The sequence below is a fragment of the Gambusia affinis genome, linkage group LG06 (genome assembly GCF_019740435.1).
Source record: "Gambusia affinis linkage group LG06, SWU_Gaff_1.0, whole genome shotgun sequence".
Taxonomy (NCBI): Eukaryota; Metazoa; Chordata; class Actinopteri; order Cyprinodontiformes; family Poeciliidae; genus Gambusia; species Gambusia affinis.
The window spans coordinates 25,298,053-25,324,636 of NC_057873.1; the positions used below are offsets into that span (position 1 = coordinate 25,298,053).

The 26,584-nt window shown below is 39.0% G+C and overlaps 1 protein-coding gene across 1 annotated transcript in view; it reads left to right on the forward strand.

Moving 5' to 3' along the window:
• The first annotated feature begins 2,609 nt into the window (after positions 1-2,609).
• The window catches only part of esamb (endothelial cell adhesion molecule b), a 61,185-nt gene continuing 37,210 nt past the window's right edge, over positions 2,610-26,584 (forward strand). The window contains exon 1 of the mRNA XM_044119166.1: positions 2,610-3,001. Within this exon, the coding sequence (XP_043975101.1) occupies positions 2,947-3,001 (55 nt within the window). The 5' untranslated portion in view covers positions 2,610-2,946. The remainder of the gene's footprint in view (positions 3,002-26,584) is intronic.

Consider the following 26,584-nt stretch of genomic DNA (forward strand, 5'->3'; position numbering starts at 1 on the left):
ATCATTTACCATCGCATTGAGCTTATTTAATAACTTTGCTCTGAGAGGTACTGGTTGTCGGCGCACAGGTCGTACCACTGGTTTTGCTTCACGGTTGATCTTTATTGTATATCTGCCTGCCAGTGTTGTTGTAGTGTGTGTAAGTTCAGGAACATCTTCCAGACCAACATGTGGGCTCAGGTTAGTGGCGGTGTGGCTAACTGTGCTCCCATCGTTTATCATTGGGCTGTCTTTTAGAGAGTTTAGTCCAGCTATTAAGCCCACAGCCTGGGCTGTTGTGCCACTGAGCATGGGTTTGTGTTTCTGTTTCCCATGTATCCATGCGTCTGTAGCCAGTGTATTGAACTGAATGTAGAAGGTGACCTAATTAGTCATCATACTGATCCACGGACACTTCTGAACAAGATTAAACTTTGAGGTAGCACTTAGGTTATATTTAATGCATGAGGGATCACTTTGATGTAAAGCCATCCATCAGTTTCTATACCTGCTTTAACCCTGCTGGTTTGAAGGGGGTTTAGGGGACGGAGGGTTGCTAATGCCCATCTGGAGGTGTAATTTCTCTAGATCCAGGGTACGCTGCAGCCCGTCACAGTACAACACGGAGACGGAAAATGAGCCACTCCCAACTGAGGACAGTCTGTCAGTAATTAACCCACCATGCCGGATTTTGAGAACATGGGAGAATGTTGTTGTACCTGGTGAGAATCCACACAGTGAGAACATGCAAACGTCACACAAAAATGTCTAATCTGGGATTCAAACTTAGAACCTTCTTGCTGTGAGCCAACAACTGCCCCAACTACAGGAAATAAGGGCCTTAAAAATGAAATGTGGTTTACATGAAATAAGAAGCAGATTGATAAAAGTAGAGAGGATCTGTGAATTGAGTTAGTAGTGAAGATGAATAAGAAGCTAATTGTTTCCAGTGGTTTGCTCTTCATGCTAGCATTTGTAAGGCTAAACAAAACAGGAAACAGACTTTATTTTCTCTAAATAATTAGAAATATCACAAACCTTAAAAACAGAAGCCCCTATGTTTAATGTGGGACTTTGCTCTTACACCATTGATTCCACGTCCTCAGCCTGTATTGAACACAGAGAGCCATTCGAACCACCTTATTCCAGGCTAGTAGAGCTCAGGGCACTGCATCAGCTACAAAACATTTTATGGTTTCAATTAAGTAGAAATATGACAGGAGTAGCAAAAAATAAAGAACAGAGAAAAAAATAATACTTTTAAGAGATTTGCATCTGCACACAGACAAAGAAGACTTTACCTCAAGAAGCAAAACAGAATCGCCTGCCTGCTCTGCATACAGTTAAGCACGTTGCACTGCCTGATTTAGTGATTGACCATCATTGTCACCACGATTTTGAGCTCAGATTTATAAACAGGTGACTACAGGTGGTAGGAAAATGCTTTCTAACAATTTCTAATGAGTTTAATGCAATTTTTAATATTCATGTCTACAGAAGATGTTTCAGCTATTCTGTTTTAATGCCAAATTGTTAGAGCGTTATATGTGTTATTGCATTCCTTACTTCAGTTTTCTTCGCATTTTGCTTTTTTTTTTTTTTTCTTCTAACCATTATCCAAGCATTTGGTAAGTAATTTTGACAAAAGGTCGTTTTGCTCTCGTTTGCTTTGTTCAAACCTCCAACAACAATAGTCCTGTTCGGTGCTTCGAGACACGTTTGGAGCAAGCTGTGTACACTTTCTGATAGAGAAGCTAGAGGTGACCCAAAATATCAATAACATCAATACCAAGTTGATATCAGTATCGAATTGATACCAGCATAATAATACTGTTGATACTTCAGTTTCAGATTCCATTTTGAAATTGTATGTTTGCATTGTAGTTTCTCAACTACGCCTCCAAAAGAATAAAAATAAATTATTTTCTTTGTGCTTATTTTGCTCTAAAATGGTAATGTTTAGCTTTTTGCCAATTTAAGAAAAATGCACAAAAACCATGTAAATATGTTCTCAAAGTATTCTTTTTTTATTTTAGTACAAGTATAAAATGTCTAAATACGGTTCTAGTTTTGAACAAAATAAAGAATAAGGGAAAAAATAAAAATAGCTAAAGGTCAGTGTGACGATATATGGAGCTTAAATAAAAGTATCACAGTGGCGATACTGGCCCAGTATTTACATATTATGGTGTCGGATCGATACCATAATATGCAGTATTGCAAAATTCTAATAGAAGGAGCAGCTTTGTGTACTCAAATTAATAACATTACGTAGTTAATTATATTCAGAAGGAAGAAAGTGGCTTACTTCAGCCTAAACACCATTTTCAGGTGCTTCAGTATGTTTAGGTATCAAACTGAAAAGTATTTCCATAGAAAGTTTAAGACGTTTTATGTTATATTGTTGCGTAAAATGGAGAAATCGGTGGCATTTGTAAAGTCCAAATTGTCCTTGAGAGGTTACTTCTTTCAAAACATTAAACCTAAAAAAATAAAAGGTAAGAAATAAAAGTAAGTTTTAAAAACCAACAGGCAGAGGGGAAATTTCCCGCTGCCAGGGGGCGACACTGAGCAGCTTAGGGAATGGGGCGGGGGGGAGTGAATAAGCTCGCACAGTTTACAGTTGGAGCAGGACAAGAAGGAGCCGGACTCACTCCAGGGAAAGAGCCTGGAAGTAAAGCTGTTTCGATCCGAGCCGGGAGCGGCGGGGGAGGACGAGCCAACTCAAAAACACCGCACACCTTGTTAAAAGCGGCGAACGGAGCACTCTGCCATGCCAGCCGCTGTCTGCAGGCGGGATGGCAGGAGGAGCCGGAGCTTTACTTGCAGACGTCGCCCTGCTGGTTCGCTCAACGGAGAGTTAATTGTCACCTGGAGGCAGCTATAAGCGGCAGTTCGGGGCAGCGCGGCGGCTTTCTGGAGTCAGTTTTCAGAGAAGCCGCAGGAGCAGCTGGTGGATGTTGCACCATGGAGATGAAGAGGAAACTTCGAGCCATGCTGATGCTTCTCTGGATCTTCCCAGGTAGGCCAATTAATTCATCTGGCTCCCCTGAAGCGTGTATTATTATAAATTTTTTGAAAGTGAGATAACTTAAGTGAGAAAGTAAAAAAAAAAAAAAAAAAAAAAAACTTCTTGAAAAGCTTCATAGAAAAAAACTACGCTGTTTTTTCAAATTCTTTTAACCCCTCACAACAAATAAGTTTTAATGTTTACTTGTAAAAAGATTAAAGTTAGTTAAGATGCGCCTCCACAACCGGAACTCCTCGCTACAGTTTTCGGCGGATTTAAAGGCACCATACGGCGATGTGTCATTTTAGCTGACACGCGCATGTTGACAGTAACAGCCGAGTGACACAATGTGGAGCTTAACCGCGAGACGAAAAACTACGTTTTGATAAAGCACTCCAGAGGAGAGAGAAAAGGCACATTTTGCCTCATTTGTATTTATGACGATGACGTCACAAGAGGCACTAGTGCTGGCATTAGCATGCACCGCAGTGGGCGATCGGGACTTATGATGGATGTTGACATCGATTCTAAAGCACTGGTGTTGCATATGAGCTGCAAGGGGTTATCAGCCTCTCCTTGGCTTCGAGTTAGAGTTTGACTCTGATGACCCTTAAGCCACGAAGGATACGGCTTGAAGTTTAATCAAGCGGTGACAGTGTTAGCGATTGCCTTCGGAGTTTGAAATGTGTTTATTTGTGTGAAACATTAACACTCTTGTGATCGTTTTTGTATTTATTTATTTATTTACGCCTTCTAGATGCCTTGTGCTATTTCGACAATTAAGCAGACAAACGCGCTGACTCGTGATGTCTCAGCTGTAGATGTAAAAAATTATATTTGGCTTATTTTTCCTTTCGAAGAAGAACTCTTTTAATACGATTGATTGGTGGCACGTTTGATTAATCGTTTCGACATCGTTTGCTGTTTTTGTTGGATCACAATTTGTCGTTTATAAAGTGGTAAATCGTTGCCTTCCCCTCCTCCCCCATCCAAAGGTGATGACTCGACCCACTCTGCTGCTCCGCTGAGATCCTACACGTTCCCATTCTGTTAAAAGCAGACTGCCAAAGCTTTAATCGGCAACTTATGTAGAAAAAAAAATTGTTATTCACACAGTGTGACATATAAATAACTCTTAAACTCTGCCCATGTAGATCTTTATCAACTTCACAGTCTTCCATGCCCAGGTTTAACGCAGCAGTTTGGAGTATTGTTACTGCTGATTTTCAGTCAAATTCTACCCAATTTTTAATGCTTGTGCCAAATTCTTCCAGTCAAATCCTGACAGGATTTCCGCCTCACCCCTGGTATCTAAATCAAGTTAATCCGCTCACCTCACAGCATTCACACAGTGTTTCTCCGTTTCTCTCTTTTTAAATGTCTCCATCTGATTGGGGGGGGGGGGGGGGGGTGGGGGGGGGTTTGTATCACTTTACATAGTTATGAGAGTGCAGCTGCTCAGCATGCAGTCTGAACCCGCTCTCCTTCAGCTTATCTTCGTTTTCTGACTACTGAGCAATGGCATTTTTTATTTTATTTTTATTTTTAATTTTTTGCAGAGCCATATCTAGCTTTGAAGCCATTCCACTGTTGACTTTTAATAACTAAACAAAATTGATTCAGGAATGAATCAATATTTTTGCTCTAAAACAAAGCAATAGAAATGTAATTAGACCCAAGTAGCGAAAGGCCTATCCATCCATCCATCCATTTTCTTTACACCCTTCTTCCCTAATGGGGTCAGGAGGGTTGCTGGTGTCTATCTCCAGCTGCGTCCCGGGCGAGAGGCGTGGTTCACCCTGGACAGGTCGCCAGTCTGTTTCAGGGCAACACAGAGACATACAGGACACACAACCATTCACACACACACACTCACACCTAGGGAGAATTTAGAGAGCCCAATTAACCTGACAGTCATGTTTTTGGACTGTGGGAGGAAGCCGGAGAACCCGGAGAGAACCCACGCATGCACAGGGAGAACATGCAAACTCCATGCAGAAAGATCCCCGGCCGGGAATCGAACCCAGGACCTCCTTGCTGCAAGGCAACAGCTCTACCAACTGCGCCACTGTGCAGCCCCAGCAAAAGGCCTATTGTAATTGAAATGTTTATTATAATTCTCTGCCAAACAGAAGCACCCTTTTGAAGGCCTAAACATATATGAAAGCTCACCAATTTTTACCCAAAATTACCCTCCCCGTGAAATTGCAGGACTTTTTTATTTTTCTTTACTGAAATTAAAAATGGTCTTGGCTAAATGGCTCTACAGCGCCCCCTTATGTGAGATAGGCCAACTGGTAAACTGTACAAAGCTGAAATTTGGTACTTATAATCCTCCAAAACGAAAACAAACAAACAAAAAAACATCTCTTGGTCACAATTGGTCATTTTGTGGGGGTTGTTGACAAACTATAACAAACTCCTTCGGGGATTTTGAGCCATCAACTACATACTTGGTCAATATACTCTTAAGACTTTGGAGATTAAAAGTTATCAAAAGCTTGCGTTCTCTGCCAAAACAAAAAAAACCTCTGGGTTGAATTACAAACTCCAGGGGTCCAACTCAAAAAAAATTGCCAAAGTTTCCATAAATTCATGCAGCGCTTTTACATCTGAGGCATTTTTTATTTTTTATTTATTTATTTATTTTTTGCAGTAATTTAGAGTACATGAGTACAGAAATGAAAGAAGAAGTTGATCACACCTCTCACCAGATTCATGTGCGTTTGGAAACTTGATTTTCATAAATTTTCCCTTGATTAAACAATTTAAAATGAGTAACAAAAATAGAAAAAAACAACAAAAAAACAGACATTTTTATGTTCTATAATGATTCCAGATGCATCTAAAGTGAGTTTGAATGTTTTTACAGAGTGGGGTGGCAAATAACTTTAGCACTCAATTTAGTGATTCACAGCTGACTTTTATTAGTGGTTTGTTTCCTTTCTCCTGCTCCCTCTAGGAACATATCTGAAGTCAAATGCAGGGAAACGAGCTGGCTGACAATTCATGAAATAAGGTCTATGTAATTTTTATCGCTATGAATTCCACTGTGGCACAGCCTGCTTGTTTCTGTGTGTGTTTTACCAGAGGTTCCCTTTTAAGCTTGCAGCGGAGTGCTTCATTTTAAGAGGGCATAATGTTGTTGCACGGTTGAATGCTCGACTGAATTTCAAAGAAGTCCAACATTGTTAGCTTTTGTGCTCTCTTTTGAGGGTTAATGTCCCCTGTGAGGGTGAAAAAGAACGTAAAATCTGCAGTGTGGTCCTTAAGGAGCAAGAAGTCATTAAAAACGTCTGGATAGGAAGTCCCAGCTGTCAAATTAAGGAGGCTTACTTAATGGTATTGGTCATAAATCCTGCATAAAGCATTGGTTTATGAGTACTGTGGCTTGTGCGCATGAATAGCAATGAGTTTAAAAAATAAGACTAATCTTAGGGAATAACCAGACAATAAGAACCACAGGTTCCCCCCACCCCCCTCTTCTCTCTTTTTCTTTTTTTTAAGCTTCCAGAATCATCTAAGCTCTGCTCTTAAAAGCTCCTCTGACTTGGACAGTCTTGTTCCTGTCAGCTGTGCGGCTGCACAGTTTCCTAACAGATGTGGCCTTCCTCTCAGAGCAGAAATCAAACTCTTTTCTTGACTGTTTCAGGAGTTGCTTGGTTCACGGTGACCGTCCAACCAAAGAGCAGCACCGGAACACGCTTAAAGGAAGAACATTTAAACCCTTTTCAGGTCACTTTCATACAACGCCCTGCAAATGTTTGGTTTTTTATGCCCACGGATCTTTTTCATATTTTATCACCTTACAACCACAAACTCCAATGTATTATATTGATATTTTCCATGACAGACAACAACACTAAGCAGTACGTAATTGTGAAGTAGCTTAAAAATGATCCGCAGTCTCAAAAGAGTGGTATGCGTATGGATTCAGCTGTCCCTACGTTTATGCCGTACAGAAACACTTCATGTTAATTATAGCGTCACGTCTTGTGAACAGGCACATCTAGAGCCAAAAGCTTTTGACCTTTTCTTTTTTGCAAAAAGTAGTTCACTGTGTAAAAACTCATTTTCTTCCTGCTGGAAAGTGAAGCTATTTCCAAACCTGCCCTACTATTTAGCTTACTGATGGGAAATGATTGTGTTGCCAACTGTATTAAAAATGACGTGGGAAGGTTTTAGGTGTATCAATACTTTTGTAATACTCCGTAACTTCTAAGAAATTTTAGCTTTTTCCTCAAGCTAGAAAAGCCATAGTTGGAGGTTGTGGCTTTATTAATAGCGGGCGTCTGCATTGAACTTGCTGTGGCGTGGCATTACATCTGACTTGCTTTGATTTGTGCTAAGTGGAATGAAATGAATAAACTCAGCTTGCAGCTCACTGGAGAGTAACTGTTTCTGATGATCAAATGGCCTTCTTAATTGGGACGATGGATGTTGTTGTTTTTGCCGTGTGCAAGCCTGTCAGAAACATGCCTGTCTGAAAAAGGATCTAACGGAGGAAAGGCAACCCGGCTTGTATCGATGAAACCTGGCAACCTGTTGGCTTTACGTTATATAATCACCAAGTGAAATAAATTTGAGTTGCTCATTAGGACTGCTCATGTTCCCATTAACTGCAGAACAGTTAAATTCAGAAGCGTTTGCTGATGCCGAAAGACAGCCGCCCACCTGACGGCTTGGAGCGACATGAGGTCATTGACAAGGTGAAAAGATAACGTTTTGCTTGGCCCGGCTATTAAAAGTACCGCCCCGTCCTCAGCTGATTGTGCTGGTTCGTGATGAGCCACTTGGCCGTGGCGTAAGTTGATGTTTGCGAGCCAGCTGTATCCCCCCGCCCCCTTCCAGAGAGTAACTCTCAGAGCTTAGGGTAATTCTGATTATGATTAGCTAAACAAGAAATTAGTCTGTCATGCTCCAGACGTTGAACAAACGGCGTTCCCTGTAGGCTGCTGCATGAAAATTAACTATCAGCGCAAGGCTTTGGCAGGCCTCAGCAACTACCAGAGGACGGAAATCAGAATTTCAGCCCTAAATCTCTTTACTCCCATGGAAATAAACAGTTTCTGGTTGACATTGACCTGTGAAAGGATATTTGTGGTTAAACAGTTTGAGTTGTTGGCAGAGACTTGATGATGTACATTTCTCTTTATATTGCTTTGTGGGGATTATTATTATTATTATTATTATATTTTGCATAGACAGAAAAAAAACTAATACATTCAATATGCTGCTCCAATATTTGGGGAGAAAATATTCTTGGACATTACTGTGTAGTTTTCTGGGCTTGAACTTGCATGCATCTGAAAGTCTCCTACGCTTTACTGAACACAATGATGTCAATTTTGGAGTTTACAAGGCGTAACTGATTTCTATCATGAAATCCCTTCTCCCTTAAATTGCTTTTTATACCAACCACACACCAATTCTAGGAGGAGATAGTCCTTCCTCTCCACTGCCGTGATGAGATTGCAATGTGAAAGCTCAGCCAGAGTTCAGAAGACAGTGTTTGTGTGCTTTCTAAATCTTCCTTATTGGCAAGATTTCAGTGGCTTGTCTCTCTAATGAAGGCATGAGAGAGAGAGTATTGCTATGACTGTGTTGGGTTTTAACGCTTTATCTCTCCGGCACCTGTTAACTCCTTCAGTCTGAAACCATAAATTCTAGACAAGTTAAAATGCATCACCTACAACTGCTTTTCGTGTAGCATTTAGACAGGAAAGGGTTATCAGCATCAGCGTTTTTATGTTTCTACCAAAGTTTCAATAAGTTATGAATGCATCCTTCCATCCACCCATTCTAATTGGATCACCGGATGATATGGCAGCAAGAATGTAGCAGACTGTAAATATCTCCAAAAAGCGATGTAGACTGTGGGGAAGATTGTAAAAATGGTAAGAATGGTTGATGGGCTGTACTGAAATAGCCTGGCCATTGCCTATGCAATTCCACTTGATCGAAACATTGCTCCACAGCTCCGTCTGGGCTTTTTCCCATTGAAATGGATTCCTCTGGTAGCAAAATCAGCAAACAAAGGGAGAAGATGTCGATTTTCTGCACTGTTTTGGAATTGTAGTGTGTCTGTAGTTTTAGGAATGGCAGCAGAGGAAGCAAAACAAAGCTGTGCTAGTCACGCTTCCAAGGGAGTTAACATTAGCAGCCATTTTGCTTGGCTTGCCACTTGTCTCTTTGCAGTGTGGGCTGGTTGTTTACAGCGCGGACAATTTTGGGAAGGCTTCAAAATTGCCACGGGCAAACATCAGCGATTGGGTAAAATTTAAAACTTCAACAGAGTCCACACTTCCAGGAAGCGATCGTTTCTCAACAGCCAAGAGTCCAGACCCTCTGGATGAAGCAAATGGCATAAAACAAGGCTAGTACTTGTACAACGCTTTATCAAGTCCAAGGGACACCAAAGTGTTTCACACTACATTCAGTCATTCACCTGCTCACGCACACATTCACCCGCTGACGATGATGGGTTTCTGGATTGTAGCCACAACTGCCCTGGGGTAGTCTGACAGAAGCAAGGTTGCCTTGCACTGGTGCCGCTGGGTCCTCTGAGCATGACGAACTTCTACTATCGTCACTCAATAAGTACTCTATTGTCCTATCTGCCAAACATCTGCTACCATGGAGATTTTAGGAGAACTGCCTCCATTCTGAATGGTGCCACTCTCCCCCAACAGAGACTCCTCAGACTTCAACCCTTAAACTATAGGTGCAGACATGAAGGATCTCAAAGCTGGAGAACCCTTTTGTTCCTCAGACTCCTCAGTCGCTTTATATTTGATAATCATACACTTCTATCCTATGAAACAGTTCTCACACGTTTGGACTCCTATGTATTAGCATCGCTCATTGGGTAGCCCAATTTGCACTGTTTGGACAACTACTTCAATTTATGGTATTCTTTATGGTATTCTTATGGTATTGTTATTTGTATTTGTTTTAATAGTTTTCTATCATTATACAAGTTATCAACTGGTATTCTTGTTGGCAGCAAACAAGAAATGTTGTTATGGAAAGAAACTATAACATAAACAGATACATTTTGAATCTTTGAAAAGGGTCTGTCTGTCATGAAAGGTTGAGTCAAGTTGTTGTGTTACAGAGCTCTGCAGTTTAACACAGTTGTGTCTACTTCTGACTTAATAAAAAATATTTGACGGTTACTGAAAAAGCTAGCTTACTTTGGCGCAACTTTCATATTCGGAGTGCTGTTAGCACAGCCTGTTACTGCCCAAGTAGGGTGCATTCACTAATCATCGCATGAACTTTATGGACATCATGATGATAAAGGAAAAGGATAAGCTTAAAACTGATTTGTACCAACCAAATCCATTATCCTAACTTTATTAAAAACACAAACAAACAACAACAACCCCCTCCCAAAAAACCCTCTTTCTCTTCCATTTAATAGGATTAGGCATACTTGCGGTTCAGATTAGGATTTCCAGATAAGTGGAGAATTGGACAACTGTTTCAGATACAGGGGATATAGTGAGAGTTGGATTTAGGCAGCTGCCTCCTAATTTTCAAACGCATGATAAGCTGAAAGTCTATTGAAACCAAGACGGAAATTGAAAGAATAATATGTGCGTTTCATAATTCACCTGTTTGTACAGCAGACGAATAGGTGCAACCTTCAAGCCTACAGCAGTGTGGTCTTTGTTGGCATTTTTCTTATTTGTTGTTGTGAAACTTTACTTCTAGTCATTTATGATAGACAAAGTAAGCATTATTCTTTGATATGATATGAAATATTAGATACATATTTGTTCACTTGTAGTATCTGGAATGTGACAACTTGGGCGCCACCTCTTAAGCTTCCACTTCATAACTTGTAATGGACAAATGTGTAAGGGTGACAGGAGTGTGCTACATGTAGAGATGCTTTCTCTCATATTTGGGTATTTTAAAGTTCCCATCAATAAGAATTCTGAATGTAATCAGTCATAAATGGGAGAAAATGTCTGTTTATGGTAAGGATTTTCTTCTGTCAACTCGTATCAGCAACGCCACTCTGCCTCAGCAGCGTGCGGGGTTGTAAATCAGGTGTTAACCCCATGGGACTCTTTAAGGTACTTATGTTTAATTGGGGGATAGCACAATAACACAGTGCGCCATTACCGTCCTTAAAGGGAGTTTGAACGATCGCTGTGTTCAGCGATCACCAGATAACTTTTAATGTGAGGTCAGGCTTCTTCTTTTTTTCCAGTGGGATCATTCTCTGACAGAGGTTTTTTTTTTTTTTTTTTTTTTTTTTTTAGAAAACACAATTTTTGTTTTGTTTTACTAACATTTTGAAAATGTCAGGAAAAATTAATGGTTGATATTTCAGCTCATAGTGTTGAAAAATGTATTAAAACAAGAATAAATACTTAATTTCTATACACACACTGTTACAGATGCATCTGTGAAGCTGTAATAAGCTGGTCAAAATATTTTTTTTTTCTACATTACCTGAATCAAAACTAAGACATTTATTCTTAGCTTATACAAATGTATACATTTAAACAAATCTGACAATGCTTGTATTCATAAAATGGGGACAGCATTGTAGTTCCTTCATTTTCATCAACCTGGTACATATTTTTTCCTCTTATGTATTACTTTCCTTTTAAAACAGAATTGCTTGCTGGTATTTTGGAATGAAGGAGGAACATCTTTAAGAAACTGGTGCAACTTTCTGCTGTAGTCCCAATAATATCTTCCCATATTGCTCAAAGCTAACGTAGTCTTGGTATATCTGTGTTATCTTAACTGATCTAAAGCAGGAAACGTGATTTAATTTTGAGACAGTTGAAAAAATAAGGTTATGTGTCTTTTTATAAATTATTTTATACATTATTTGGTTTCAACTACCACATTTCCCAACATTTTTTTAAAAACCCGGTTGTTTTCTGTGAAGCAGCATAAACACGTCTGGGAAAAAAAATACATTCAAAGGCCTGGAAGATATGATGATTTGGTATTTTAGGTCTATGTTTCTTTCAAGAAATGAACTGATTTACTCCGATTTGGGGGGGGGGAGGAGGGGAAAGCACTCACTTTACTGATAAATTCATTATTTAAGTTCTGTTTACCTGACAAAGTGCTTTGGCTTTCTCCACTCCTGCAGGGAAATAAGCTGAAAACATCCTATTATCACTCTTCCCCTGATGCTGCACCTCTTCTGAATCCCGTCGTTCAGCTGAATTTCTACACTTCTGTTGCAAACGGTTAAGTCACCACTGGTTTCAGGCATGGTTGCGTATGTGATGCCAACACACACCTCGCTGTGCGTGTGTGTGTGTGTGTGTGTGTTCTGATGGCGGGGCCTAATTGACCGCCGTCTTCTCCGTGTGTCGTGAACTCGGTGAAGACCCCTGTGGAGCTGCGCAGAGAGAGCGGAGCCGGAGCTACGCAAAGAGCTCTGTCATGTAAAACTGGGGCAAATTAATTGGCTTATGCTCACAGCAAAGATGACAGTGGAGAACAGACACATGCTCCAGCAGCTGCTGCTTGTTTGAATTCATCCTGACGTGGATGGATCCGAACATGGAGTTATCAGTGAGGACAGCTGCGGCGGAGGAAGCTGACAGGTGTTGATTGGATCTTTGCGTCCCGGCTCGCCGAGCTGACGTGACTTGAGACAGGTGATTGCTGATGGGTGTGGAAATATGTTAGCGTTGACAGATCCTTTAGCATTCTGCTATATGGTCAGCTGTAAAACTGAAAAACGTTTTGAACTTCAGGTCAGAACACGCGAGCGCCAAAGCTGAAAACTATTAAAAACCGATTACATGTTCATTAAAAACGAAATAGGACAAAAGAAAAAGTCACCAACTTACTCTATTGTGTTGGGTTAGATGATGTCACAATAACTGTAGCTGTTGTGATAGACATGAGGTTAATATCAACAGAAACTATATCCAATAGAATGTTGATAATTTCACTGTACTTTCATCCAGAACCACACAGCATTCAGAAGAAAGTTAATTAGCTAAACTTACTTGCTCAGGTTGTTGTTGCTAAGCTAACAACCACCTGGTAGATTAGAAACTTGTTGAACAGTAGCCCCCGACATACTCAGGCAGACATCACTTCTCATTGGTCTGCCCGTACTCCAGGCGGACACATACCCAGTGACGTACTGACTCGCACAAGAAACGGTTTGGTGTGCAACGCTGAGCTGAAAACGTGGAGTCAGCGCAACTGGTCACAAGGATATGTAGCGTGACTGCTACTCTCTGTGCCGCGCTAGCAGCTAGCTAGACCATCAAACTAGCTAGTATCCAGATATTCAGATCTGGAAATGAAAGAGTTTATCACATGAAATGTAGACAATCGGTACACTCGACTGTGACGTTTCCACTGACAGTATTCACAGAATACACACAGTACGCATCAGTACGTAGGAGAGGTTTCACATTTCGCCAACAACGTTCCTCATGACTGCTTTAACATAACAAAACAACAGAGTGGAATGAAGGGAGAAGATGAATACAACAACTTAAGAAGAAACTGTGGTTAAAAGACGAAATGCCACCAGTTTGGCAGTATTTTGGGTATTTAAAACAAAAGAAAATGAATCAACAATTATCTATATATTGACTAATATGACAGGCATATATAATATGTTTTTCAGCCATATTGTCCACCCTTACTATTGAGTGCCAGTTATTTAGAAAATTAATAACCTAATGTTGTGGCTAGCATCTGCATTCTGCATACCAGTGATATGTTTGGCCTTTGCAGTAGACTTTCACTGTCCTCCATGCCTACAGTCGATGCATATCCTTAGGGACTGCGGTGATGTCACTCACAAATAGTAATGTGGACAATGTGATGAAGGAAAAGAAATAAACAAGTCTGGGAAATGTGGGTAAAATAAAATCAATATTCACCCAACATTCAGCAAAAGATGAATTTTAAATGTTTCCCTGAGGTCATGCAGCCCAAATGTGAAGGCAGTCATGACCCTGCTATACAATACGTGCTTTTACCAGCAGCATTAGATGTTTCCTTGCACATTGCAAAGGCGGCTTCCCAATGTGCATCGGCCGCTTTACAGAATCCAAGAATACCCAGAAAACCTTTCATCTGTAAATTGGATACAATTTGACGTCTTTTCCCTAAAATCCAAGGGAATATGTCTGAACAAGGCCAAACTCCCATCTCACTTCTGTTGCTGCACACTGCCAGTCAGCTGAAAATACAAAGTCAGGTGTAAAGTCACCTAAAATAATATAGGTTAATGATGTTTGAATTATGAAAGACTGAGATGGATGAAAAAGTTGCAGTTTCAGAACAGCAGCGATTTTCTGTTTATTGAGATACAAGGGAAAGATTCCAGAGAAAACCACCACTAGTGGTGAAGATAGTCTGTTTACATCTGCGCATTTTGCCACCATGTGTATGTTTTGTATATATATGTTAGGCTCACTCTGTCAGATGTTTGTGCACATTTATGTAGATTATTAAATGCTAATTTATGGAGATTTTTAAATTCAGTCTGTAAATTCAGCACTTCAAGTCTCCTTACGTCCTTGAGTCAAAACAAAACGTAGTTTTGTTGTGTACACCGTAAGTGGATGTCTGAATGACTAAAGTTAAAGTCAGTGTAAGCTTAAAGTGGTTGTTCAGCTCTCACAACCAAAGACTGCTTGGAAATGAACACCAAGCATGTCTGTCTGGTGAATCCGCATAAAGTGTTTTTGTTCAACTTATGCTGTTTAAAAAAACATAGATTTGTTCAAGTTATAATATCTGAAAATCTCGTAGCAATATTTACTTTTATGACAAAGCAATCCTGCTTTACTTACTTTGTAGCCCATGTTTTAACTTTTGACCCCTTGTGGGATTGAAATCGACACGTTAGCACTTGAAGTTGCACTGTCATAGCATTGTTAGCGCAATGCTGTGACAGTGGGATAGCCCAGCCAACAGTCCAGCATTGCACATCGTACTTATTTTTGTGACATACTATAGTTGATACTCACTGATCACCCTTTAAATAAGTAAACAGAATTGACAGTCTCTTTCTTCTACTTATTCCTGTAGAAGCAGGAAGGGTTTATTTTTTAATTAGCTGCTTCTGTATTTCGGCTTGGGTATATAAACTCTAAATGATATATTGCAGCTTTCCTTTAGCTCAGTTTCCATATTTTTGTGGGCCAAGTGAAAACACTTCTGACTTTAAATTTAAATGACGCTTCAGGGCATTTTGGCACATTAGCTTTTTTGATACAGGAAGAAGAGTTTACTCTAAATTTAACATGGGAAATAATGCAACAAAGAAGCAAAAAGAGGGCAGACGATAAATAAAGTATAAATAAATGAATGCAGGATTTTAGTTCGATTTTCGTTCCTCGTGCGCCTCAGTGGGTTTAAGACGATGGTGGTATAAAAACTGTTTATTGTAGAAAAACATAAAAACATTGTTAAAGAAAATATTTCTGACAGCAAGAACAGACCTGGAGGTTAAAGTAGCTGTCCTCTTCATTTTTATGGACTGGAATGAGAATTTAAGTAATTTATGTAGATAAAATAATAAGTAACAATCAATATGTTAAATCATTTTACGAGCAGTAGGAATGGATGTTTTTGGAGTTGGAATTAGAGCAGGTTTATTCCTGTAAATGCTGCTTTCTGCTCATTTTTGAGGACAGATCTGCAAATTCTCACTTTAATTTTTCTCCCCAAGTTCTTAACTCAGAAGAGAGAAAAAACATCGGCTGCAGATTCTTTTTATTCCCCAAAATAACAAGGTTATTTCCACCTTTTCACCAAAACCCATTAAAAGAACTTCACAGTACATTCCAGTCTTCATTGCTGTATCAATGTGTTAAAAGGTTTTATACATTGTGTAGCCTAAATCTCAATGAATCTGATTTTTATCCAACTCAAAATAGATCAACAAACAGTATTTAAGCTTAAATAAAATTCACACTCCTGCCGGATTTGAGTGTAAAGTAAAACTTCTGATTTGACCAAAATGTTTCTTTTGACCCGATGTAATGTTTATATTTTAAAGTGACTCAGAGCCTCAAATTGGATTTGATTGATCATTTTTCCATGGAGCTCCTTACCAGAGACCCATAAGTGGAGCCAGTTGACACAGAAACAAAGATGGCAGGGCCGTACGAGAACGGGACAGAGAAATGGTCCAAACAAAGTCTTTATGCAGTTTGTTTAGAAATATAAACACTCAAAATTGAATTTCTCATTCAGAAATTATTGGTGTGCTACAAATAGTGAAAAGCAGAGGAGATGACAGAGAAAAATCGCAACATAATGCACAAAAACATGATGGCAATAAAAACGGTTTAATTTAAGTTAATGCACTTCACGAAGAAACGTTTTAACGTTCCTTCAAGTTCAACCGCAAACTGTACTTCTGCACCTCTGTCCATGGGAAATTAAGTTTTTCATGCAATTTATTCTTTTATTGTTTTATTCAGCAACAGAACAGGTTCCGGTTTTGTTACGTCTTATAAAAGTCTAAGTGAGTAAACTACAATTTTCTGTTTATTCGGACGATATTTTGCCGATACAAAATGTTAAAATGTAATGATTTTTTAAAAAACTTCAGCATATTCTGAAAAAAAAAAGGCCATTTAAATTTGGGAGAGGTGGTCGTCCCTCTTCAGACGAGAAAATTCAAGTTTTTAAGAAAATGGCCACTCATCAATAGCCTGTCATTCAGTCAACGTTAATCGAAAACTTACGTCCGTACTAAGAAGATTATACATAACATTTAAAAAGCATTTTTTTAATAACATGTAAATAAAAGACAGTATTTCCTTTTTCTATTTAAACAAATGTATGAACATGTTTCCTTTTTGTTGTGCGACTCTCCTGCTGACCTTTGTCTAATTGCTGATCTCCTCCTTATACATGTTGAAAGATCATTAAGGCATCCACACATCAGTGGTAAAAAAAAAAAAAACGAGAGAGAGAGAGAGATCTTTTCTGTGTGGTTCATTAGGAAACCCTTTGCTTGGCTAGCAATGTCCACACTTTACTTTTCCTCAGTGAGTGAGTCTCACCTCATTAACTCCCACGCCTCACTGCCACGTGTCAATATCAAGCACTCTTTGGGTCCGACTTTGTTGAAACGTGAAACTGCAAAAAAAAAAAAAGTAGATTTTCAGTGCAGTGAGTCATAAAGAAGCACAGACTGACGAGTGTGTGGAGAAGCCGAACAGGTGGTGTTTTACCATCACCTCGGTGTCTGGGTCGACTAATGATGTGGCCTCTGCCGTACAGTCTGGTTCCTCCATCGGGGGGGACATTACACATTCCAGACATATTTTAACAATTACATCTTCACTCCTCCATCTTCCTTTGGACGCGATACCTTTGCAAAACACAGTGCTCTGGTGGGAAAATAAAACAATCCTAACGTGGCAAGCTGCATACGCGCAGCGGTTGACGGTGTCCTGCTGACTGCAGCCGATAAATGACTCGTCTCAGAGGAGTGTGTCATTAACACGCCGGCCGTGGGTGAGGGTCACCGCGGTTTAGAACAGGTGCACTCTAATGAGGCGCATTCTATCTCTTTAAATGGGAGCTTTTTCCTCTGGGTGGAAAGCAGCTTCTGAACCAGGTGTACAAACACACACAAACACACACACACTAATTATCATCCACTAAAACAATTGATTTGCCTCCAGGCTTTTACTGTTCGTGGCGCTTTCAGACGCCACTAATGCCGGCGTTCGTGGCTCAAGGAAATCGGAGCTGAATAACCGAAATTAACTTTCACACAGTTTCTGCAACGCGTCGAAATTCTTCAAACGGAGGAAACCGTAATTAGATCTTCTCTCTTTCTCTCTCTCGACGACTGCCTACAGTTGTTTCATCAGCGTTTTGAAATGTTTGCTTTTATCCAAAGAGCACGATTAGTTTTCAGTAGTGAAAAGGCAAAAAAATAAAAAGTACAAAACTGCTCCCTCATGAAAGGGGGGAATAAAATAGTTTTATTCTTGCAACGTTGTGGTGCAAGTAGGAAATTGGTGGCAGCAGATGAGTTTTCCCACTAAGACGCTTGAAGATTACAGTTCTGTTGGGGTTTTTTTTCCCTCCCTGTTTTGTTGGATGGGCTTTCTTGGATTTGTGATAGGTTGGTTTTCTTAAAAAGGAAAAAAAGTTGAATGACAGCTTTGGAAAACTGGAGGAGCAAAGACGGAAATGATGCATCTAGGAAGCAGGGCGATTGTCGTCCGCGCGGTGGGGAGAGATTAGTATTCATTGAGGAGTCAGAGCCGTCCCTGCTCCTTTCTCCTGATGGTTGAATGTCTCGCCAGATGGAGGGGAGGGTTATTATAGGCAGATTAATGCTGTCATCTGGCCGAGGTGTAGCTCTTGCAGGCTTCAGGCGCTGTTGTGCGAGGCTAAAGAAGGTGCCTCAGGTCAATCCCGCCGTGAACTGGGAACTTGGACACAAATACCGCTGACATTCAATCTTAGATTAAAACTACGTTGTGCTGCGAGTCGCCGTATCTCACCTGGCTCAAACTGCGGGGCAACGTTGCACGGAAAACATAAAAGACGCTTAGGCGACTTCGGCAGCGCGAGGTTTGTGGTTCAGTGTGTCACGTCTTAGCGGGTCGTTGAATGAACGTCACTGACTTCGTTTTAGTCCAACAGACTGAGTGTTCAGTCCCACCGACTTAACTAGAGCCAGTAAAATGGGTTAATGCTATTTGACGGATTCTTTGAAGTTTGCATTTGGAAAAAGATTGATGAAAATGCAGAATTTGCAAAACCTAAAGTAATAAAGTAAAGGTATAAAGTACATTTATCCATCTGGCTCTACTTTTATTTTTAAGACAGCTGTGGTAATGTGACATCTTTTGTGATCAAAATTTATTTAGTGTATCACTATTACTGTGTTTGTTGTAACTGAGTGATCCGTGGATTATTCTAATGATTAATTGAAAATAACGCTAGTTGAAAACAAATTCAGCTTTTTTTTTCATAAAATACCATTTTATTGTTTAAAACTAAAATTCAAACATCACTTTTAGTCTCAAGTTTGAAGTCTATGAAATCTTTTTTTAAAGTGTGAAAACAGATGGGAAAAGAAACATTTTACATGAACTTTTAAAATGTCAAACTTAAATTGAGGCACCAGTGAACACTGCTTTTTTTTATATTTCACTTTTCTTTGAGTCTCCAGATTGAAGTATCAAATGGCTTTTTTGTGAAATAAATATTTCTTATTTAATATTTTTTTCCACTTCGTTACTGTTTTTGATTGGCAAGTACATGCGGTGTTGGCTAAAATGTATTTCTTTGTGCATGTAGAACATGTACAAAAATGTTTATGTTTTGCAAAGAAAACATAAACATCACCTGTTAGTAGCCATGAATGAACTCGATGGATGTAGTGGATGTTTCCTAGAGTTTATATCTGAAGGCCAAAATTCAGAGAAAGAGCATGAAGAGTAGATTTGTTGTACGCTGTAGTTCTTCCATGCAGCAACTACATAAACCGTGTTGCTTTTCTTTTGACATGGACTGATTTAGACTTACAACCATAGAACAACTCAATGAAAAAAAAAAACTATTGGCTCGTATCAACTAGCAGCATCGTTTTGCATTAAAATCGTAGTTGCTGAGACTCTTTTACACAAACATTCCTCGGATTCCTTTGGCGACGTCCACCGGCTCCTTCCCAGGGATGGAGAGCCGTTTCTAGGCCAGGTGGAGGAAGTAATCCCTCAAACAAAACCTCGGTTGACCGCGGGGCCTCAGCTGGTCAGGCGGTTTAACCTCTAAAAGGGCTCCAGGAGACGTCCTTATCAGGAGAACACCAGCGGGGTTTGCTCAGAGCCTCTTACCGATTAATGAACTTTTCACTCTTAAGAGAGGAAGAAGCTGAGTCTGAACCTGAAAAGACAGTAATTTCACCCTTCAGCAACGTCTCATGATTGTCTCGGCTGGACTCCAGTTAGAAGTGAATTGGCACGACGACTTAAGTTTATTGTTTTAATCTTGTTAGCCGTTTGGAGTTAAAAGGGTAAAAACCTTTTTTTTTCTTTTTTTTTTTAGGGCAGTTACATTGTTGATCATTTAATAAAATATCCATCTGGCTTCTTATAATTCTTTCTTATGAGAATTGTGATTTATTGTTGTCACAATAACTTTCAATCACTGATAGTAAATAGAGAAACAAAACTGACAATGTCAGAAACGTTATTTTTGCTGTTTTCTCCAAGTTTGTTCCACAAGAGCTTCAATAAATATCAGCAAATTCAAAAATAAGATTAAATGCAGTTGCTAGAAATCAGACCTTTTTAAAAAGTAGCTGGTGTCTCGAAAGAGACTGCTTCAAATGGGAGTGATTTTCAAGAATATAGTCACGACTAGACAGAACACAGTTTTATGTGTCATTGTATTGCGAAAGGTGACTTTAAACCGGCTTGAAATGCTTTGCATAGGACAATCCATACAGACTGGACTCATGCAAACAAAAACATTCAGAGAACAATTTAACTGGGTAGAAACTGTTCTCTTTGTTTTACCCCGTTTTTCTATTGTCTCCATTACAGCAAATCCTCCTGAAACTAGCTTTGCCGTTTCCTTAATCCCCTCGATGTCGCTCTCTTCCTACCCCCTCCCCCCCTCCCCCAGGTGTTCACTGCAGCTGTAACATCAACTTAGTCTGCGGATCAAATTTTCATTGGTTCTTCCAGTGCTGCCGAGTCCGTTTCCATTGGAAATAACCCCTTTATATTGGCGAGGCTAAAAATAGAAACAATGCCAAGCAGAATAAATTGTTGAGCATGTTGACTGTAATCTCAGCGGGCCGGTGGAGGCTGCAATGACCGACTCTTTGGAATGACTGAGGCTTGAACTCAGCCAGAATAATTACATTATTGTCACCTCTGAGGCTGATCACCTGTGCTGTTGGTCTAGAATGAAAAAAAGTCAAGTGTGAAATTTTTTTTTAAGTCTTTTTCGAACATTAAAGTGCTTTGTGCTACTCCTTTCTTAAAAACAGGATGAGAGAGACGCATACGGATGACGACAAGAGCGTCGCGACTGTGTGATTAATCGGCGACACACCGAGGCCGCCTGCCTTCTCGCCCACAACCGTGATTTGGTAAACCAGGACTGAAACGATTAACCGGATTAATCGTGATGAATCGATTATTGAAATAAACCAATTTAGTCATCGATTAATTTGTAACTGAAAAAAAGACCAGTTGGTGAAAGAACGAGAATGGAAATCAAGCAAAACCTGTACAAAAGATTATAAACATTTCGATGGTTGAGGTGAAAAATCTGATTAGTACATAAATATGATCTGCCCAGAACTCCTCAAGTGGCGTTTTTTTTTTTAGCTTCACCTGGTTCAAATTCTGTAAAATAAATACATAAATAAATAAAAACGTATAGTTTTAAGCACCTTTTTGCCATCCAATTATTAAACAATTGATCCAAAAATGAATCGACATATTCGTCCTACGCTGTCTGGACGTTAAGTCAAGCAGAATGGGCTGAACTTTTCCCGTTTATGTTATAAGTACGTTTTAGCTGCAGGTCCATCCTTTGCTTCAAGTGATCAACCACTGAAGAAATGGTACGTTATTGCATGTTAGGTAATAAAATGTTTTCTTATTGAAAAGGGGATCGAGTTGTTTTCATCCTTTAGTCTATTTCTATTATTAAATAAAATAGATTTAAGTGGTTAAACAAAAAATCAGCAGAATGTGCTATTCTGTTTATCCGATTAATCGCCAGAGTAATCAATTACTAAAATATTTATTAGTTGCAGTCATCAATTATATTATTAATATATTAGTGTGTGCAATGTTCCTATTGCAGAAGCTGCAGTAATTGTTTGCTACAATACTCCAATTGTTTTGAACTTGCACTTTGTTCACTGTATGTCCATGTTTAGCCTGTTGGACAGGTTCCACATTGTCCAAAATGCCTGAAGGTTTCATGCTCTCACAGCTGCTTTGTGCTCACCTTTTCTCCACTGCAAACTACAAACCTGAAGACAACTGAAAAGAAAACTGTGTGGACATAATGACAGAGACTGTGCTGTTTTCTTATGACCCTGCATGGCGGTTTCAACTGCAGAACAAGTTAAGAGATCACTCTGCAAATGAACAAATTCAGAACACTGCTATTTGCAGAGCCGTGTGACATTCCCCCTCCTCCTTACCATTTCCCTCCGAATATACAATATTAATATGCAAATCATATTGAGTCAAATAGCAGTTCAAACAAGACGCATTCAGACTGAATGAAAATAGATTTTCATCAGATGAATTTTCTCCGGTTTGCTTCATATGATGAGAAAAGTTGACTCCGACTCTGAAACGTTACTGTGCCTCAATATTTGTTCACTTGCAGCCGGCGCTGGTGTCTGGATTTATGCTGGTGGAGACGGAGTTCATTCCCCTGGCGACGAATATTTTAACTGAACCAATTTTTTAAATGTCAGCTTTCGCAGAGCGCCACAGGATTAGTTTCCGAGTCAGTTATCTTCTGTTGTTCAGTTGAGGATATTAATTATCTTTCAGGCCTGTTTTGGGACAACCATCATTTTTGGCTTATTTACAAATTGTTTCCTGTAAGAAACCATAATGAGAATGCTGCTAGTTTTTGGGTTTTTTTGTATATCAGTGCACATTTCAATCATGTATATGAGCCAGCAGGAACAGTTTTATTTTCAGTAACTGCTTAAGGTTTAATATTAATACCTCGTAGGTCTTTAAACCTTTAAGTTAGGCATATTTCATGCTTTGCTTTAGATATAACTATGACAGGGACGCAAATTTGAATATAGACAGAGAAGTTTTTTTCCAGTAAAACTCTGCTTTCTCTTTTTGTTTGCGTTCAAAAGTTTAAACTTGGCTTTGTGTTCTGTGAACTAACACTAAACCTGGGTTTTACTGGGTGATACATTGTGATGAACGATAATATTGTTGTTTTGAGGCCATTTTCAAAGATAATAATGCAAGAGCACATCCTCAGAGATGAGCAAACTTTAAATTCTAATGAACATTTATCATTGGAACTGGAAGACATTTTAAATATCCCAACTAAATAAACAAAACGACAAATAAAATCAATTATGAACTCTCTGTAAACCAAATTGTCCTTCAAAAAGAAGGTCTAGTTGAGACCAAAGCGGCAAACTGAAGACTTTTATCAAATAGTTTTTGGACGAAAGAGAGAAAACAAGGGACAAATGATAAATCATGCCAATGGAAATGGTTGAGTTTGTTTTCATTTACTGTGTGATTAATTAATTTATTGCTTATTGTGACAGGCCTATAACACATGGATGGTCAAATATAGTGGGTTTGAATTCTGACACAACCCAAGTTAATTTTACTTTTTTTTTTTTTTTACTTTAATAGGAGAAAGATTTTGCATTCTGGATGTTTGAGAATTGCTATTGATCTTCAAGATTTAAAAAAAACAAAGCCTTCATCAAAGGTCTGAATCCTAAAACTACCTTATTGCTGGGTTTTTTGTTTGTTTTTTAACAAATACATAAAACGGTTTTCCAACTCCTGGCTTGAAGAAATTCATACAGAATAGCAGTGCTGAAAAGCCCTTATACTCACAGTTATACTCACAGTTATACTCACAGTTATACTCACAGTGTGCTTTGTTTTTGATATTACTTGAAGAAATTAAAAAGAACGTAACCCGTTCTGTCCTCACTCTCTCATATCTCTGACACCAAAGCAGCAAAAGGGATTCAAGCATGAAATTGCATATATTACGACCTATAGAACCTCACCTATATGATTTCCTTTTCCCCTCTTTTTATTTTTTATTTTTTTAGGGGGAATTTGCTCATTCCCATTTCAAGCCCGAGGGGCTGGTCGGTCCCTTAAATTGATCTGGTGAGCACAGCGGCTTCTAAGAGACCTGCTCAGACCCGATAAGCTCCGGCACCTTCACCTGCGAGGCTCAGACATCAAATATGCTCCATTTCACACGAGAAGTCACACAACTTCCTCAGGTAGCAAATCTGACCCCGAAAAAAAATAAAAAAATAAAAAAATGGCGAAATTATTCCGACACGCAGGAGAAAGGATTCAGCCTGGAGAAGCGCACTTCACTATGGACAGAGGCTCCGGCTGCATTGAGACATTCACCGACATGTTTGGCGACGTTTTACTCGCATCTAAATTTCCTGACGCGTCGTTCCTTTAGACACGTCTCACGTTATTGTGCTGGATCAAAAAGGGAAAACTTACTTCCCTTATAAGCTGCACATCCTGGATCATTTCCCACTTAGATCATTTGACCCAAAACAACAACATCACTTAGAACAACTTGATTTATGCCTGCCGGTGAAAACCTTCAAAAACTAATGGAACGTCTTCGGCTTAAATATCTGTTTTCCCCCCATAAATAGACGTCTGGCTCTCTTCGGAGTGACTCTGTGCCCCCCTGCTGCGTCGACTATTTCTTCAGGAGAAAACATGTGGCGAGCCCACCTCCCCCTGTTGCCTCAGACATTTTGACAGGTTGACATGCTTTTCCAGTTATTTACTTTGGGCAAACAGCGAACAGAGTCATCTGAGTTGACTCATCCGTGTCATCAAAGCAGAAGTCAGAATGTTTCCATGTAAATAAGTAAAGCAGAAAGTAGGAAATGATGCTTTGTTTTCATTTGAAATACAAAAAAAATAAAATAAAATCGTGTGGTTGAGATTTGACAGCAGAGCAGTGGATGAGTCTATGTGACCAGCCATGATAAAACCAGGAACAAATGTCCCTGGGGGCGTTTTGAGTTATTTACGGATTCTAGAAGGGTGGACTCTGGGCTTTCTAATGATGTCAAACAGAACTAAAAAAAATAACAAATTTCACAGTAGATGATTTAGGTCCTGCCTATTAATGGCAATCAACCATCCAGTTTTGGAGCTGTCATAGAGGACACAAGGAAGTGGCCATTTTGAAGTTGGACAGTTTAACAGGTTTTGCTGTTTAACACCTGGGAATAATTTGAGCTTTTGACACTGTTTTTTTTTTTTTTGTGATGTTGACATCTCAGGAACCATAAAAGGTATGGATTTCATTCACCCACTGTTTTATCAGAGGGAACGTTTTTCAAATGTTAGGTTTTACACGAGTTTGGCTTGTTTTACATTGCATAGAATATATTACTGTAACTCAACATGCAAGTGGAAGCCTAGAAGCAACCATTAGCATTTTAGCTACTTTTAGCCTTTTATATAATTTTACCTTAGAAACTGCGGTGACCCTACGGTTTAGGTTAGGAAACGCTGTTCTCCAGCAATTTCTAATACTGTTTAGGTGAAATTTTTCCATTATTCAAAAGCTTTTACTCCTTTTCACCAGTTTTTCTGTTATAATAATCCCATTCAGGCACTTTGCAGGATTATAATTTGTTCTGGTGCGTCTGCCTATTTCTTGCATTTCTGCAAGTCTTCAGCAGTTGACTTCAAACGTTTTGGCATCTTCAACAAAAACACTAAACATTCACACTTGCATTTTCACAGGAAATGCACACGTTCTAGTTTTTATTTTGTTATTTTTTTTAAACAAAAAAGTTTATTAGATAAGCTACATGTAGCATTAGTTGATTTTAAGGTTATTTCAAACAGGAATGGGAGTCTGTGGCAATGGTAATCTAATGTCATACACACAAATGTGGTCAATACGGCATATTAGATGATCCTAAGTCATGCTAATGCTATGCTAACATTGGAGGAGTGGTTTCTCACTTGTTGACATGTGGACAGAGTATTATAACCTAGCAAAGCTTTAGAAAGCAAATGATTGGATCTCACTGAGACTCCTAACCATTGTTCAGGGTAAACCAGCAGGACTACAGACCAAATATGCATCAGATACATACCTGTATGAGAATAAAAATATAAATCTGATACAAAGTCAAATACAGTGCATACAGAAATGTGTGCTACTCTATTTAAAAAGTATAAACATGTTTTAGTTTAAATGGATTAGAACAACATCCAGCAGGATACACACTCAGGCTAAACAGTTTAGTCTAGAAACAGAGGACTGCAAATTAGGAAATATGAGAAAAATGTTAAATTATAAATTATATTAAGCATATTTTTGTCTTAAAATGGTAAAAACAACATTGTGTTACTTCCTAAAGCATAGTACTTGTGTCATTTGTTACACATATTTGTGTTTTAAGGTTTTGATTAATTTTCAGTTGAAAATGTTGCTCTGTATTTATAGATGACATGGTTTTGTTTCTCCGTTGGTTTATAAAAATTTGCTTGCTAACTAAAGATAGAAGTATATCATTTTCTTTGTGTTTTTTTTATTTTAGCTCCTTCGCTTCCAGCAATTACAAATGTAAACAGCCTTTGTCTCCATTTGGCGTAACAGTGTTGACTTACAGCAAAGCGAAAAAATTACCAGCTTGTAACTCTATTATGTCACAGCAATTAATGTAATTAACACCAAATAAAGAACAGTGTCGCAAAAACAAATACAGCTTTTCGGATCTCATAAATACACATCTTTCAATCATAGAGCTTTATTTTAAGCATTATTTCATGCTCTAATATAGACTTAAATTATTACCCAACTGATGAACGTTTTAAAAATAAATCA